The sequence below is a fragment of the Ciconia boyciana genome, chromosome 4, assembly GCF_034638445.1.
Source record: "Ciconia boyciana chromosome 4, ASM3463844v1, whole genome shotgun sequence".
Lineage (NCBI taxonomy): Eukaryota > Metazoa > Chordata > Aves > Ciconiiformes > Ciconiidae > Ciconia > Ciconia boyciana.
Window position 1 is genome coordinate 87,208,854 of NC_132937.1, and position 17,023 is coordinate 87,225,876.

The 17,023-nt window shown below is 53.1% G+C and overlaps 1 protein-coding gene across 1 annotated transcript; it reads right to left on the reverse strand.

Annotated features, from left to right (window-relative positions):
* Positions 1 to 9,459: 9,459 nt before the first annotated feature.
* HEMGN (hemogen) lies at positions 9,460 to 15,176 on the reverse strand. The gene is made up of 4 exons (XM_072859161.1): positions 14,976 to 15,176; positions 11,619 to 11,712; positions 10,874 to 11,145; positions 9,460 to 9,700 (listed from the first exon to the last, which is right to left on the reverse strand). Exons 1-4 carry the CDS (start codon positions 15,055 to 15,057, stop codon positions 9,624 to 9,626), a joined length of 525 nt encoding a protein of 174 aa, XP_072715262.1. The 5' UTR covers positions 15,058 to 15,176; the 3' UTR covers positions 9,460 to 9,623.
* Between the last annotated feature and the right edge of the window lie 1,847 nt (positions 15,177 to 17,023).

Here is a 17,023-nt window from a genome sequence, read left to right on the forward strand (position 1 = left end):
CGCTTGTCTTGGTGTAGGCCTGGAGCCCTGATTCATAGGAGGCACCATCTAGATAGCAGAGCTGATTTCTCATCTCACTCCTCCTGTTCGAATTTATGTCTTCTCCCTGTCCGAGGCCAAGAAGTCAAGGTGGGAGATGGTGGCATCAGCTGTACCTGGAAGCTGGGGTTATTTCTGGGAGCTACTTTTGGATCTGGAGCAGTGACCCCAACCCCTCCTTCTGTGGGCAGACTGAGAGGGAGGGAATGGGGGTCTCGGGGGGGAGCCCCAGCTCAGGGCTGCCAGGCTCTGAACTGTCACCACCTCCATCAGTATTTGAACAGAGGGTGCAGGTGGTGGTCCCTAGGGCATACGGGGACCAATAATGTAGTGAGCGTGAAGTACCCTCACCGTGCTGCTTGGGCCAAAAGGAAAAGGCGGCTGTATCCTAGCCTCTTCTGCTGACTGGCAGTCCATAGGGTCGTTGTATATTCAGGGCCAGATGTCTGGCTGAAAGTGGCCATGGAGTAAGCAGGAATGGTAGCTGCAGGCTGGCTCAGAGGAGCTCACTGAGCCCACTGCTATCCCTTCTTTCTCTGACGCCAGGAAGCTGATTTGCTAGCCAATTAGGAATTTGCAAAGCTGTTGTCTGGATGTGAACTACCCAAAGCGATCTCAATTGACAAAGGAGCTAACGAGCAGCTTCTGACCTTTCTGTTCAGAGACAGTCCTGAGCCAGCACCAGAGCTCTTGGTCTGATGGCAGAGACACAGCTCGCTTGGTGCATGAAGCCCTCTGAGTCAATCATACCTGTGGCTGGCTCTTGCAAGGAGACAGTCTGCACCTCACGTTGACCTCTTCCACCTGGAAAAGGCACTCATGAGTCCAGGCTGTCACCTTCTGAGGTTAACAAACTGTGTCCTATGCTTCATACCACTTCTGTAGCTATATGTTTTAGCACATAGTCTGTCATCAGGTTAGTGCTCCCCGGAGCACTAGACTTGGCCCTAGGCTTGGCTGATTAAACAGTGGCTCCCTGCCTACCCCATCCCAACCCATCATACTGAGTCTGGGATAGGCTCGTCAGAAAGTAGCAACCATGGAGATGTCTGCTGTGGTAGGAGCAGCAGGAGGCAGTGAGCCCACTGGGAGATCTTGCTGTGCAGATCAAGATCTGGCCATTTCACCTGAACGTGTGGGAGATCCCCAGAGCCATGGCAAAATGGCACATTATTTAGCTATGAGCGTTCAAAAACTGGGTTGTGTAAGTAACAGCCCAATGCTAGACTCTGGAAAAGAGTATTTGGCTCCACAAATACTCCCCTTGCTTGAATGCTGTAGTGGGATGGATCACGGTCCAGTTGTTTAAGCAGCAGCCAGTTGGATGTAGGCATAGATGTGCCAGTGTGAATTTGTTCTCTTCCTAACTCCTGTCTCTGTCCCTTCCTCTGTAACACTCAAAAGCTTGTTATGGACAGATGTCGTGGTTTAACTCCAGCCAGCAATAAAGCCCCACACAGCCGCTCATTCGCTTCCCCCCGGTGGGATGGGGGAGGAGTTGGAAGGGTAAAAGTGAGAAAACTCGTGGGTTGAGGCAAAAACGGTTTAATAGGGAAAGCAAAAGCCATGCACACAAGCAAAGCAAAACAAGGAATTCATCCACTCCTTCCCATGGGCAGGCCGGTGTTCAGCCATCTCTAGGAAAGCAGGGCTCCATCACACGTAATGGTTACTTGGGAAGACAAACGCCATCACTCCAAACGTCCCCCCCTTCCTTCTTCTTCCCCCAGCTTTATATGCTGAGCATGACATCATACAGTATGGCATAGCCCTTTGGTCAGCTGGGGTCAGCTGTCCCAGCCGTGTCCCCTCCCAACTTCTTGTGCACCCCCAGCCTGCTCGCTGGTGGGGTGGTGTGAGGAGCAGAAAAGGCCTGGACTCTGTGTAAGCACTGCTCAGCAGGAACTACAACATCCCTGTATTATCAACGCTGTTTCCAGCACAAATCCCAAACACAGCCCCATACTAGCTACTCTGGAGAAAATTAACTCTGTCCTAGCCAAAATCAGCACAACAGAAAAGGGAACACTGTAAGTGAAGCCAAAGGTTTACCATTACTACATACAACAGTTTTAACAATATAATATTTTCATTTATTAGTCTCATATTCCAAATTAATACAGAAAAACCTCAGTAATGTAGCTGAGATTGCTATACGCACACACAAAAAATGTCTTAGTATCTACCCCTGCTTCTTGACGTTATGTTCACCCTTCCTGCATCCTGAGGTTGATGGCTGCAGGGGTGGGGGGGAGGGGGTCTTACATCAAGTTACCAGCATCCTGATGTCTTCAATAGGCAGATCATTATGTTCCTGGTGAAGGTTTCCTTCTCTTCATCAGGAGGCACATGATGTTGATGGTGATGATTCCTTCCTTCTCAGTCCTGGGGTTCACTTGAATTTATTTCTATATGTATGTTGGGTTTTTTTGTTTTGTTTTTTTGTTGTTGTTGTTCTCCTTGTTTTCTCTGAAGTTGCCTTTACTTGAATAACATGGGTTCTCACTCCTGCACGAGTGACTGACCACTGCGATAGGCTGGGACCCATGGTGTTGCCCTGGAATCAAAGACAGTTCAAGCCACACAGAATAAAAAATTGTTATCTGCATAAATGAAAACAAATGTAGGTGCTAGTTTTCTGACCACTGATTGCTGTCACAGCCAAGCAAGCTGAAATCAGCGCAGGCCAAGACAAGACCAGCCAAGTCCCAATCCTTTTCACTGTGAGGTCAACACAAAGCCATGGCCCCGAATAATAACATACTTGCAAGCTGCATTTAAGACCAGGTCCTATCTACTATCACAACCAAGAGACCCCACGCCAGTGTGCTGGGAGAGGACTGTCTCTTGAGGTGTGTAAAGTTTGTTCTTCTTTCTGTTGTGTCTCAGGGCTCTACATCTGCTGTGGCCTGGTCTCCTGTGCTGCCAGCGGGCAGGTCTTGGGGGTGTAAGTGAGACAGATGCAGCCCAGGGAGGGGGTTCCTCTGCTGGGGTTGTGTCCCCTGGCACCAACCCAGAGTCCTTGCTGTGGGATGGAGGCTGGGAGCAGGGCCGGAGGGTAGGGAAACACAGAGAGGCAGTGGAAATCTCAGCACCTCAACTCTCACCGTGGGTTTTCTGCTGACCAGCGATCAGCTGCGTGTGACTTTGTCACACAAAAGGAAACATGGATGGGAGAAATTTGAATGCAGCCCCTACGTGAGAGCTCCCACCAGTGCGGGATCCTGACAGCCCAAAACCCAACTCTGTGGGAAGGAGAAGCAGAGGGGAGATACAAAGTTTCCCTGAAAGACCTGCCTGAGCTTGTGGTTGCTGAGGTCTAATCACAGAATGGGGGACCAGCGTTTTCTTTCACTAAGTGAACTACAGCTAATGCAAATTATTTGCTTGAACACAGTCAAAACGGTGCAGGAGAGCCTGAGTTGTGCACTTGAGCAAAAATGCTTTTTAGCAAATGCACTTCAGATCGACTGGGATAATTATCCTAAACCCAAGAAAAATGCAACAGAAAGCACTCCAGGCCCTGGCCTTTTGCCTTGCATGTAGCACCTCAAGGAGCTCTGAGGGCTGTAGTGGATGGAGTTTGGCTGGGCAAAAGGAAAGTGGACTGGGTGGTCACATGAAAATCCCATATTCTCCAGATGTCCCCACATGGCTTTGTATAAAGGCCGACCTCACCCCGTGGCTCCATTCTCCAGGCAAGAGCAGAAATGACCGAGTTGGCCACAGATGCCTGGTGAGTGGTCCCACTCTGCCATGGCGTGAGAGGCCGTGCCTGGAGTATTATTGTTAATATTGGTGGCTTTATTCATGGAGGAAGGAGAGGATGGTTCAGGGCTTAGACCTTTATGCCGGGAACGTTCATTTTAAAAGAAAATTCATGTTGCAAAGAACAGTTTTCCTTCTTGGGTCACCTCTTTTGTATTTTGCCTTCACGGAGGTTTTCTCTTCCCCTTCCCTTCTAGACAAAAGCCGAAAGAAAGCCCCACTTGAAGCAACCAGCGCAAACGGTTTCAAGCCTTCCTGCTTAGGCGGATAGGAGATACACGACCTCTCTGCCACAACAGGAGCTAGACTTACATTTATCAACGCTGCCAGCAGTGCAACAACTAACACTGTCAGGAGCGAAATCCTCACCTTTGCACCTCCGACACAGCAAAACGTTCATAAAAACGCGGCGCCTTCCTCATCTTCACCAGCCACCGCATCCCTGCTGTTGACCAACTGAGTGAGGCTCGGTGAGCTGAGCCACCGAGACTCCGCAGCAGCGGAGGGGACAAACGTCCCCCCGGCTGCAGCCGCCGCCGCGGGGCCCGGGCCAGGGCCTCCCTTCACCGTTCGCCCCCGCCAGCGGCACCGCGGCCCCCGCAGCAGCCTGCGGCCGGTCTCACGGTGCCCGGCGCACAAGGACGGAGCCTTGCCACCACCCCCGACCCCCCCGCGGGCGGGCGCCCCAGGCGCGCCGCCCCGCCGCCCCCTCCCCGCCCGCAGCCGCCCCCGGGGCCGGGGCCGGGGCCGCTCCCCGCCGGCCGCTGCGGCCCGCGGGCGTCCCGGGGCGGCGGGGCCGGTGCCGCCGCTAGAGAGCACTGCCGGACCGCGCCGCGGGTGGGAGGCCGGCCCCGCGGGGTCCCCCGCTCCGCCCGCCCGCGGGAGCCCTCGCAGGACGGCGGCGGCTGCCGTCGCGGCGGCGTTGGCTGCACCGCGCGGCTCGGCCGGCGTGGGCGGCGCGCACGGCCCGGGGGGCGGCCTGCTGGGGCCGGACGGCCGGTCCCCGGTTCGCGGCTCGAGGTGTTTCCCGCTGGAAATGCAGAGCTAGTGCTCTGGGAAGCTGGAAACTGGCGGCTGATTCCTGCACAGAATGTGATGCCTAGCTGTAAAAACGCAGCAGTAGAGCTGCGCCTTCGGTCTGCAATTAAACGATTCGACAAACGAGCAGTAATTTCCAGAGGCACGTAATTCTGCGCTCTAACCGCATTTCGTGCTTTTGCAAATTGCTTGGAAGGCGGTGTGTACGGAAGAGCGTTGAAAAAAGAATCATTGTTAAGGCTACGAAGCTCAGATCACACTGTTTGCCACACCAGCTGTGTCTTCTTCCTCTGCCCTGCCTTTTCTGTGTTTCGTCGGTGAAAACCTCAGGCAGTCTGAGGGAGACAAAGGCACAATCATGCTCAAAGCCCCAGGTCCATCCAGATGGACTGAGTTTCAGCCAGTGGGCTGAGGCAAGTGCCCATACCCCTGCTTGATGTGGATGAGCCCACACTTGCAATACTGGATCCAGTTAGGGCAACCCAGTACAAGGAAGACATTGTTATACTGGGGCCCAGCTGAGGCCTTCGAGATAGGGAGCTGGAGCATAGGACAGGCTGAGGGAATCGGCTTTGTTCACCTGGAGAAGAGAAGGCAAGTGTGGAGTCTAACGTGCAGTCCTGAAGAGGGTTACAGAGAAGATGGAGCTGGGGTCTTCTCTGAAGTGCACTGTGATGGGGCAAGAGGCAAGGAGCAAAAGCTATGACGAGGGAAAGTCTGGTTGGACATAAGGAAAAACCTTCTTCCCATGAGAGTGGGGCAGCCCTTGGATGGGGACCAGAGCGGGGGGATCTCCAATCTTGGAGGTGGTCAACACTTGGTTGGAAAAAGCCCTAAGCAGTCTGGTCAGAGTTAGTCATGCTCTGAGCAGGGGTTGGATTCAAGATCTCCAGAGACCTCTTCCCACTTAACTTTTTCTACAGTTACATGATTTCCTGGTGAAACAGCAGGGCCAGGCCAGCTGCTAGAGTACTGCTGAGCCCAGCTGGGCACACAGCGTCACTCCGTGGCAGCCCTGGCAGTATTAGAGAGGTATTTATTTAAATGGTGATCACAGAACAGGAAGGATCAGAGCTAACACGCTCCGAGCACGAAGTGGTGGCCAAAGAATGAGTGGGTATTTGCTGTCACCAGGATTTACTGCTTAAAGTCAGTATTGGTAAATCAACCAGAAAGTCTACTAATCTCTGCAAAACCAGGCTCCTGCAGGGTGGAATGGCTTTTCTTTGACCTCTGGTGGCCTCTGGCTCTAAGTTGCTGGCCCAATTCTTTCTGCTCAGGCTTAGCTATGACTTCGCTTCTGCTAAGGACCAGAAAACCCTCCCAGCTCAAAACATCACCTGTGAGCACCAGCCTGCCATAAACCACTCCTGACTTTCTGCAAATGCAAGGGACCCAGTTTCACAAGAGCAATTTGAGAAGTGGGAAGCCAGGGTGCAGAAACCAAACAACCTCTCTTCTCCCATAGAGCTGGAAGCATGTTTCCTGAAAAGATATCGAAAGGTAATTGGCAGTGCACAGGGGAGAGTCTGGTTCTCCTGGATGTGATGTCAGCTTCCCTTTCCTTAGCTGTTCTGTCATGGCTGTCAGCCCTCAGGATGGCTCCCCACACTCTGCAGGACATGGGGACAGGACCTGCAGCCCTGAGATGAGCTCACAGCAGCACGGTCAGCCCAGCCCAGTTGATATTAACAAACATCAAGCTGAATCTCACGAGTGAGGAGAAAATCATAGTGGTCATACTCACTGCATATCACAGCATGCCTGCCTTGGTCTGCGTGGCTCAGGTAGCCTCATGCAGCCCTTTCACCGGGACAGCACAGCAAGGAGGAGAGCATTGTGTCGGACACTGACCCAGCTCCCTGTGCTGGCCCCGTAGCTCAGAAGCAATCTCCCTGCACCCATCACCCCCTCTTCATCACCAAGAAGGCTACAGTCAGTTAAAGGTCTCTGACGTCCCCCAGCCTTCCCCTTCATGTCAGACCCAGACCCTACTTGTCATCCCAGAGGGTGAAAATTTCCTTTATTGAACACTCTGTTCATGGCCCTGGGTAAAGACATCTCTCTGGGGCTCAGGAAGGAGGGAAGGGAGGGAGAAGGTGATGCATTGCATCTGAAAAACAGCAGCCTCCTTCCCCTAGATAGAGCCGGTCTTGCCAGCCTGTCCCCAGCTCCATTCCGACAGCAGGACCTACCTCAGGGATACACATAGACCCCCACGTGTCCAGCTTTGCACCTGAACCCCATCCATATAACTAAGAGCTCCGTTATCTGTCCTCTCGTCAGAGAAAGAAACAGTGGGTTGTGAGTGAAAGTGCTGACAAGGAGGGCTTTATCTTTCCCTTGGTTATTTTGCGATAAGATTTGTTGCTTGCAGGCACACCTTTCTTACCGGCTGCCAAAGAAGCCAGTTAGAGGAGAGCAGCTCTAAGACAGAGCGTGCAGTACCTGGGGTGACTCCAGGACCTCGTGGCCACCAAAGGCATCTTCGCAGAGATGGACAGAGGTGCTTTCTCTGGGTCCCGTGAGCTTCTGCCCAGGGCGAGCTCCCCATCCCTCGCAGCACAGGATCGGCACCACTGCCCATGTGTGTTTCAGCAACAAGTGTTGCCCCGAGTTCACGGAGATGTCACCCTGCCAGGCCTTTGCCACCTCCTACAGCTCCACTTCAACACCAGAGAAGGGGGGAGGTGGTCGTTTTGTGCCCTCCTTGACTGACAGGGGCTGTGAGATGAGTCTAAAGCCTCCCAGAAGCTGCTTCTCCCCAAAATCTAAAGAGCTCTGGGAACCAGGCGAGCCTAAATGTCTGCAGATGTGGAGGTGGGCAGCATGGCTGAATCCCCCTCCCTGCGAGCACTGCAGAGTGCTGGAGAGCTGGAAAGAGCCAGCAGCTCTTGCTGGCCTCCACCACGGCACACGTGAGGATCCACCAGGCAGAAGGGTCTCCTGGCCTGCCTGGCAGCAGCAGACCCTACAGCCCAGCCTCCTTGCAATGTGGTGTGGACACCACACTTGGAGCAGGACCCCAGCACAGCTTTTGTGGTGGTGCTCAACCATAAGATGGCCTCCTGCCTGTGGCTCCCCTTCAGGCCAGCACAGCCTCAGCTGCCTTCACCCAGTGCCTTGGTCTGGGGTCAGCATCCTCTCCAGCCATGGCTCCCGCCGTGCTACGGGGCTTCCGTGAGGCCCTCGGGTTATTCCTTAAGTATTTGGGGTTATGAACGAGGCTTGGGTAGCTCATGGCAGCAGGTGAGAGATCTTGGTCTGCTCCCACCAGTATCAGTCGCTCAAGGGGAAGGGGCAACCTTGCGTTAGCTGAGATGTCTGTGGAGACCAAAACAGTGCCGGGACACCTGTGTAGGGAGACCCATCCCTCCAGGAGCTGCCCGTGGGGAATGGGCTGCATTTGCTTGGTTATGGGGCTGCTGGATGCTTTCCGGTTTGACACCCACCACCCCACCACCAGGTGCTTTAGAGCTTCTGGCGGTGTAACTGCAGAGGTCATCCCAAGATTTTGGGGTGGGGAGGCTGTGCTACATGCTTGTGAGTGCTTGCCCCGCGTGACGTCCCTGGGACCGAAGCAGGGGCGGGTGTCAGTGATGTCCATCCTGTCACTGGAGAGACGGTGTTACTGGTGTCACCGGTGAGATGTCACATCTGCTGAGACGCAGAGCCTGCAGGGCTCTGGGACAGCGGCAGCGACATCTCTGGAGACACAAAAAATCCATAAATCCCACCCCAAATCAAGGGTGACCCCAGGGCCTGGCCAGCCCTGTGCTCTGGGAGACAGGCCCTTGGTAAGGCAGATAATGGTAATGGAGACCTCCAGCCCAAGGCGGGAAAGACCCTCTGTGTCAGGATATTACAGGAACGTAAAAGAGCCACCGCCCCTGCCACGCATGGGAGAGAAGACCGCAAGACCCAAAATGTGAGGAGAGAGGGCACCCCGTTCCTTCCTGGCTTCAGGAGAGACCCTGGGTGCGTGGCTGGGGAGCCGGGACACAGCAGGTGTGCAGCGTGGCTCCTGTCTTTGCCCCAAAAGGCATTTCTCTGACAAAAGTGTATGGATCAGCCAAGTTTCAGCCTGTCGCACTCAGATGTTTTCAACCTTTTGTTTGCCTAATGCGGCGGCTCAGCAAGGTCAGAGTGAGGTTGCCCAGAAATTGAAAACAAAATGCTTTCCAGGCCTTAGGAAAGCAAGCTGTTTACCAGGGACGGAAAGAGACTGTGAGAAAGACCTTCAGACCTTCAGACTGAAGATAATACACAAGGGGCTGGAGGGTTTATCGAGCACAGGACGATTCCCAAGCCGGGGGCAGCTCCAGACAGCTAAAAATCACAGTGGATTTCAGCTTTGCAACGCCGCTTGCATTTCTGCGAATCAGAAATGCCTTTCAGAAGCGCAGATGGATGCTGGTCTGTACGCTTAAACTGCGGCGTGGTGGGGCACCGTGCAGCCCTCCGTGGGACCACCACCCAGGTGAAACAGCCTGCTGGCAGAGAGGATGGGGGGCTCACGAGCCACAGGCCACAGGCAGCTCCCAAAGGACTGACTTTGCACAAGCGACCGCATTCCCCCTCGTTGTAACCTGAAAGAATCACAGAAAGCAGAGCAACCAGGAGAGTGTAGGCTTTATTACTGACAAGGAAGGAGTCGGTCAAAATCACTCTACAGTACTTACTCTGTCTTGATCTGTCTTACTAATAAGAGGACTCTAAGCATGAAAAGAACCTAAAACGCAGAAAATTAAGAGAAGGTGTGTGCTGTATTCATTATCCTACTGGTCATTTTCCGGAGGAGTATTCAAAGCTTCTGGTACTTCTACTTCTGCTGGCTTCAGCACCTCCTCTTCACCTATAAAGCATGTAAGAGACAGATCATTTCATACTGGGGGGCTCTCATGCGTTACCCCTCCATGCTGTGATAAAGCCCCCATGGCCAGGCTCCTGCGATTGCCTGCGATGTTAGGTAGCTCCTCGTGGCCTGCCTGCTTTTCCAAGGACACAGCAGTCCCAGGGGTTGTGGGGGGGAGTTGGAGAGGGTAAAGCCCCGGTGGGTTTAAAGGCAGGCGGCAAATAAATGCAGCCCTGATGCTTGCCCATTTCAAGATCTCAAGGCTGGGAGCTGGACTGGTGTGATGTGCCCCAGTCAGCCCCAGTGCCCAAAATGCAGAATGGTTGTTTTCCATGGCACTAGGGAGTTGCACGCCTTGCAGTGAGAGGCCTTGTCTTCTCCCCTGGCACAGACATTGCTGGAAATGCAGTAATCGGGGGTCAGAGGATGCTCATCTCCTCTGAAGCAGATCCTAGGTTTTCCTGGTTTTGAAGCAACCTGCATGCTTGGCCCACTGACTGCTAAAGTAAATGTGCTCTCCTCTTCCCAAGCCAGATCTGGGAGCAAATCCTGCTGGCCCAAGCTGCCTTAGCTGTAAATGGATTTCCCAAGCCCAGATGGCAATCTGCCGTTCAGACCAGCTTAGTGCCCTCCGTGCCTCAGTCCTGGCAGGTCCCAAAGGGGTAGTCCCCTGCAGGCGCCCACCCCTTGCTGTTAGTGCCCACCATTCCTTCCCCCCCGCCCCGGTGTCAGCCCTGAAACCGGGTGGACTGTGGACAGAACGTGTCCGGGCTTTGGCTCTCCCTGACCAGCTCTGGCTTCAAGAGACCGCATCTTCTCTCCGCAGCATCTCTGCCATCACCTGGCTCTTGGCAAAGCCACAGAAGTGTCCTTAGGACAAGGAGCTGTTTAGGACCAGGGACCGCAGACCCCATGCCAATGACTCTACTGACAGCAGTGGGCTTTTTATCGCTCCCCATGACTTGGAGAGCAGTATCTGCCTCCACAGCTCCAACATCCCCCCACCCCTTTCACAGCTACCCAAGACACGTTTGGTGGGGTAGGGACCTGTGCCCTGGTGGTGCCATGGGTTGGTAGTTGATAAGGTGGGCAACCTTGGCTAACAGTCCTCAGGAGGTGGCACTGCAATGCCCCCTGAGCCCCCACGGGGCCAGCGGCTCTCCAGCAGCTCACCTGCAGGATCCTGGCTCCTGGCTGCCACCTCCCTCTCCGCTGCTCCTGGTTGCATGGCACTGACCAGGTCTTGGATGGTCAGCACGGGCAGCTGTTCTTGAGGCACCGGCTCAGGCAGTGGTGGCTTTGAGGGCGCTGGCTCAGCCTCCTCCTGTGGGTCAGGCTGCGGGTCCGGCTCCGGTTCTGGCTCCGGGCTGGGCTCCACTGCCGGCTGGCGGCCCCGTCTTCGCCTGGCTCCTCTGCCTCTCCTTTGCCGTTTGTTCTTCTGCTCCCTGCCAGGGGATTTCACAGGGGTGAAGAGTGGGGTGTGGGGCAGAGGACTGCCCCTCCTGCCCCGAGGCCACTTTGCCAGGCCCCCGGGTTGCCAAGACCACAACCCAGTCCATCCCAGCAGAAGCTGCATTTCTGCAGCCCTCCTCCCCAGCCCCGCACAGCAGCCTCCTGTGGCTGCACCAGGGGGTGGGAGCTTGGGCACCAAATTTTTCCCTGGCCCCACGCAATCCTGGTTGAGGATTGCTTGCCACCCAACCCACCCCCTATGTAACCCACCCCCCATCCATCTCTGCCCCCCAGTGCCTGCCTAGACCTTCAGCAGCTACCGGCTGCAGGTCACCTTTCCCCACTGAAGACTGATGGGGCCCAGCTCGGCTCTGTCCTTGTGCGAAGACGGAGGGGCTGGGCTGCCGTGCCTGAGCTCAGGTTAAGCGCACCAAGAAAACGACTCCACAGCGTAAGCAAGACTTACTTCAGAACCCACTGAACTGAGTCTTTCTCCTGGGCTTCTGCTTTTCTCTTCCGGAGCAGCTCCCGGTCTCTCAAGCGGCGGGTGATGATGACATCTACAAGGACAAACTGAATGCTAACATGACATCCTGGCCAAGGGACAATTTGATCCCTCCCTGCCTGGTGACAGAGCACTGATGCAAGAGGCCGTGCTCTTTTTGTCATGAAGCAGGTCTTGATATGAAACTGCTTGGGTGCTGTACTTCCAGCTCAGCCTCAGCGGGTAGGATCCGATGACACACCACCCAAAGATCCCAGGCTCCTGTGCTGAAAGTTACTCTGAATTTCTAGAGTAACTTTCAGCAGTTTTCTTCCTGCTGCTGCAGCCTTGGGGTGACCCTCACCCAGCTTACTCACCACTGGAGCGACCTGGGGCCTGATGGAAGCACGGGGCAGGCTTCCCGTGCCATGAGGACACCATGAAATCCCTTGGCCAGACATCATTACAGGCTGCAAGATAATTCTTCGTGTTTGCTCCGTTGTTACCCTTTTCCCCAGATAGCTGCAGTTGGCCACCCCTGCGATTAAGATGCTTGTCTAACTAACTAACTAGGGAGAAAGCCTTGCCCTGCAGAACAGCCAGCCCTACAGCATAGGAATGGGTCTGTGGAGGCGAGGGGGTGAGCCCGAGGGCACAGGCTTTCCCGTACATAGATGCTCATGTGTATTAGGCTGAGACCCTGTAGGGAGTGGTGACCCAGCCAGAGACCAGAACAGGGCTAGTACACACTGCTGGGGGCGAGGACACTGGTCCCAAAGACCATACAAGCACCCCAAGCTCATCTGCAGCTATGAAGAAGGCCATGGCAGGGCTGAAGACAGACTGACTCGTGAGAAAGCTCCAATGCTGACTTTACCATTTCGGCAAGATGTGCAGGTTACCTACAGCCACCAGAAGAAAGGGGCACCCCCCGGGTCCCAGTCACCCTGTGCAATGCCTTCTTAGGCCGAGGTAAGTTGTGCCCATTTCACTGGCTTCAAAGGGCTCCAAATGGCTTCCTGAGGCAAAGACATCTCAGCCATCTACACCTGGGTGAATGAATTGCTGAACTTCACTGAAGCCAGCACTGAACTTCCTCCCCCATGTCTTTGTCCTAACAGACAACATCCCTGATAATGTGGCAATAGGTCTTCTGGTTTCTGATTCAGTCCACCCTGAATTTTCTAGCTTGGACTCCAGCCTGTAATAATAAAGACATGGCTTAGATCAAGTAGCACGAGACCACTCCCTTGAGACAAAGGGCATTGTTCAGGAGCAACACCACGTCCCTGGGGCCTGGAAGGAGAGGGGACTCTTCCCAGGTGTACACTGAAGAGGCTACAAAAGCGCTGATTTTCATAGTTTCAACAAAACCCACACAATGAAAAAGCAGAACTACGACCTGCTCCTTCCAGACATAATCAGATCCAGCTCCTTCCACAAAAAGCCTCAGCTTACACTAAAGTGTTAGGTCAAACCAGTGAAGAACGGTCATTTTGTCATTTCCTTGTCCAGCTGGGAGAACTGGCAAGGTGAGAAGGATTTCCAAGGCTGAGCTGGGACTACAGTTCTTGTATCCCAGATGTCTGTTAAACACAAGAAACACCATAGTCCAGGAGAGAAAAAAGCAAAACTGACAGCAGGAGCCAACCTCTACCCAAAGTAGATCTTTACACAAGACACTTCTGATAATTAATAATAATCTTGCAGAAATTTAGCTTGGAAAGGATTTCTGTTGGTCTCTGTTCCAACATCTTCATCAAAGCAGGGCCAACTTTAAAATTACATCAGGCTGTCCAGGACCTTGTCCAGGGAAGTTGGGAATACCTCAAAGCCCACCTCTCTGGTCTCCGCACAACTCTCACTGTTAATTTTTCTTCCTTTCTATCGAGCCATGTTTGCAACATGTCCTCCTGTCCTTTCCCTGTGCACCCCTAAAAAGAGTCTGGCTCTCCCTTCTCTGTAGCCCCTGTTAGGCAGAGGGTGACTGCAATGAGATCTCCCTCTCAGCCTTCTCTTCTCCTGGCTGAAAAAGCCTGGTTTCCTCTGCCTGTCCTCGTAGGTCATCTGCTCCAGCCTTTAGCAGTCTTGGTGGCCCTGCACTGGACTCATCCCAGTATGCCTTTGCCTTTCCTGTGCTGAGTTGCACGAATCTGGGCATGGTATTCCAAGTGCCGTCTAATAGTAACAACAGCCACCATCACAACCACAAAGTAAAAAATAATCCTACGTTCTGTTGTTGCCTATTAGTTTTTCTGTTCTTTTATTGCCATTTTTTGTACGGTAGTTCCAGGAGCCCCCTTTGCTCTAAGCACAGTAGAGCCATACAGAAGAAGACAGCTCGTCTCCTAAAAAAATTCCAGCCTAACCAGAGCAAAGAGAAGAGGCACAGCAGGATGCGATACAGACGTGAAGGCCACATGCAATGACACTGCCAGAGTTTGTCAGTCCTGGCAGGGGCATCTCAGCATGACGAGAGATAGTGTCAGCCTCTGAGATGAACAACACTGCAATTGAACTGCACAATGCACAGCCGAGTAGACATTCCCCAAACTGGAGGCTGTTGCCCGACATGAAGCAGTATCAGAGGCAGCAAGGGCACAGACAGCAGGAGATGACTCTGCCATCCACATAGCAAAAGGCAGGAAGCTGCCTGGGAAGATGAGGTTACAAGTTTCAGCAGCAGGATCTGCACAGGGCTTCAGTTTCACCACTGAAGTACATAATCCCTTGCACATCCCTTTGCAACCAAGGTAACTTTCTTTCCCTTTCAAAATGTCTTGTGAGCCGTAAAAGCATTTTTAGCTGCTCGCAATCACTCTCCTTCCCAACTGGCCCTAAGCGAATTGTTTTGCAACAGGTAGCAAACACCCCTCATTCACTTCTAACTGGTCCAAGAGAGCACTCCCACAGCTGCTCCAAAGCTGTCTGTCACCTGCTAGCACTAGGCAGGAAAGATCACAGTAAAACATCTGCATCCTGATGAAAAATTATTTATCAGAGGACACAAAGATACAGAGATGAAAGGAGAAGGAAAAAAATCCATCAAGCTAAGAGAACAATGAGACAGTATTGCCAGTCTGCAAACAGACAATATATTGATGCTGTCTGAAGGACTTTGTCTGAGTTGAAAAGCCTTTATAGGTGCTTCTGTCTTTGTGATCTGAAACACAACACGGAAAAAGCCACATATATTTGCCGTTAAACGTGCATCCTCCATCCCCCAAGCCCTGGTAGCATCCCCTGGTAATTATTAACTTATTTTTTAGAAACCACTGCTGACAAAGATCACTCTCTCCTCTCCCTGAAAACTTAAATTAGGAGTGGTCTCATCATTACCTGGCACAGCATACTCCTCATGGGCTGCAGAAGGTGGCAGGGAAGAATCCGAATAAGCATGGTCTTTGCTTAAGCTCTCCATTGCTCTTTGCAGTTTTAAGTAGAAAGGAGCTTAGTTCCTCGGGAACGGCATCTGGAGACACTGGTGCAGCACGAGCATTTGAAAAAAATGCAGACTGCCCGCCCAAAACCTCTTATCTGGCCAGGCCACTAGCAGGGTAATAATATTCTCCTTATCAGAGTGCAAAGGTGTGTGAGTCTCTGCGAGGATCTACTGTGTGGATTGCAAAACATGTTAGTGCTTTTATACAGCAAATAATTCCACTTCAGATAGGAAATTTACACTCACTACTGCTAAACTGTGACTCAAATGCCCTCCTTTATAGTAGAGAGAAGCTGCACGGCAGGGCAGGATGCAGCACTGCCTCACTGCTGGTTTCCAGAGTGAGGTGCAGGGAGGTGTTGTTAGTCCTTGAGGACCCCTTGTGAGGTCTGAAATGGGATGTATGCTATTTGAAAGGTGTTTGCATAGGACCCTGCAGTGGTGGTGGGAAAGGACCTCCATCTCCATTCCAGTCCCCCTCACAGGAGGACTGTCTGCTGCATGAAGTCAGGGTGGCTGTGGCATCATATGCTTTGGAAACCCCCAAGCCAAATTCATGTGACCTGTCCAAGGGCTGCACCACCTTCCTGGGAAATCCAGACAGAGTAATGAATCCATACTGGGACTCCAGCCAAGGGCCTGTGCATGTTGAGGACTTCCCAATGACTCGTTGGTCCAGTACCCAGTGGATCAAGGCTATGAGCAAAGCACTTCCCTCATGAAGCAGGATGGCAATGGGCAGCCCCAGTAAAACCAGTGGGAACACCCAGCTAGACCCGTGCTCCCACAGGAGGATATCCCTTAGTGGTTGCTCCTAGCTCCCTGTTGCCCATCGCAGCCCCAGACCTGCACAGCATGCAGGCTCACGCAGCCTCTCTAGGACCATCTTTGGGGGCCAGTATAGCTGCAAAGGGGAATCTTCTGCTTGGTACAATGGTTTCGATCCGGAGATCCTGCTCCCTGCTCTGCGGTCTGCGTGGCCGGGCCCCCAGGTTGATCTCCCTTGGTTTCCTGCATGTAAGATGAGGTGGGAATCCTGGCCTCCTCTGCAAACTTCCTTCAGAGTTTCTCATGCTGCGATAGCACAGAAAAGCTTAAGATTGTACCTGTGCATAACAATTCTGCTGGACCAGGGACACCTCACCACTTTGGCCAGTTTCTAACACACTCAGTGACTGAGTATTTGGGATTCAGCTTCTACCAGCACTTTTCTCCATGAGCTAGTCAAGTGTTTATGCTTTGGTGAGGTGCTAGTGCCCCTAACCCCTCCCACCCCCAAATTAATTCGAAGTAGCTCCAAGGTTGGTAGAAGAACCCGACAATGTTGCTACTCCCAGGACCTCTGGGAATTGCTTGCCTTTCATGACAGGGATGATCGCACCTCCTTGTGCAGTCCCAAGACTTGCCCTGGAGCAGAGCAGTTCCTCAGGGGTGAGGAGGTCTGGCCTGCCTCCAGTCCTTGCCAGGCTTTTTTTTTTTTTTAATGTACAGCCTTTGCTCTCTGCAGGTTCTCTCTCTAGGTCCCTGGAAGCTCCAGAGTTTGAAATTTCATGGATGTGGATTTCTTAGGATGTAACCTGGGGGTCCATGGTCATCTCTGCTGCCTTTCTGCTTATCCCTTGAGTTACCACTTCACTCTAGGGCTCCTCCCCTGTGCCCATGGCAGATTACATGGTACCTACAGATAGGTGGGGCAGGTTTAACAGCCCCAAAAGAATCAGCAGGGTGGTAGCAGCGGAGCAGATATGGGAAGGTTCTGATACGGGAGGGTGGGCCAGGAGCATGGATGGCATAAAGAGATGTGAGGCTTCCAAGTCATTCACAGGGGAGTTTCCTGTAGCTCAGTCACAAGTGAAGGCAAGGTGTCCCATGCTGGTGAGGGTGTCCATGTTCCAGCACCATGTGATGCTGCACGGCCCTGGGGTCACCCTGCCTCATGCAGACA

Excerpts from the sequence above, each read along its gene's own strand:
- HEMGN (XM_072859161.1), bottom strand. The coding sequence starts at position 15,057 with ATGGAGAGCTTAAGCAAAGACCATGCTTATTCGGATTCTTCCCTGCCA. Across the intron at positions 11,713-14,975 it reads TGAGGAGTATGCTGTGCCAG|ATGTCATCATCACCCGCCGC; the intron begins GTAATGATGAGA and ends TTGTCCTTGTAG. Across the intron at positions 11,146-11,618 it reads TCAGTTCAGTGGGTTCTGAA|GGAGCAGAAGAACAAACGGC; the intron begins GTAAGTCTTGCT and ends ATCCCCTGGCAG.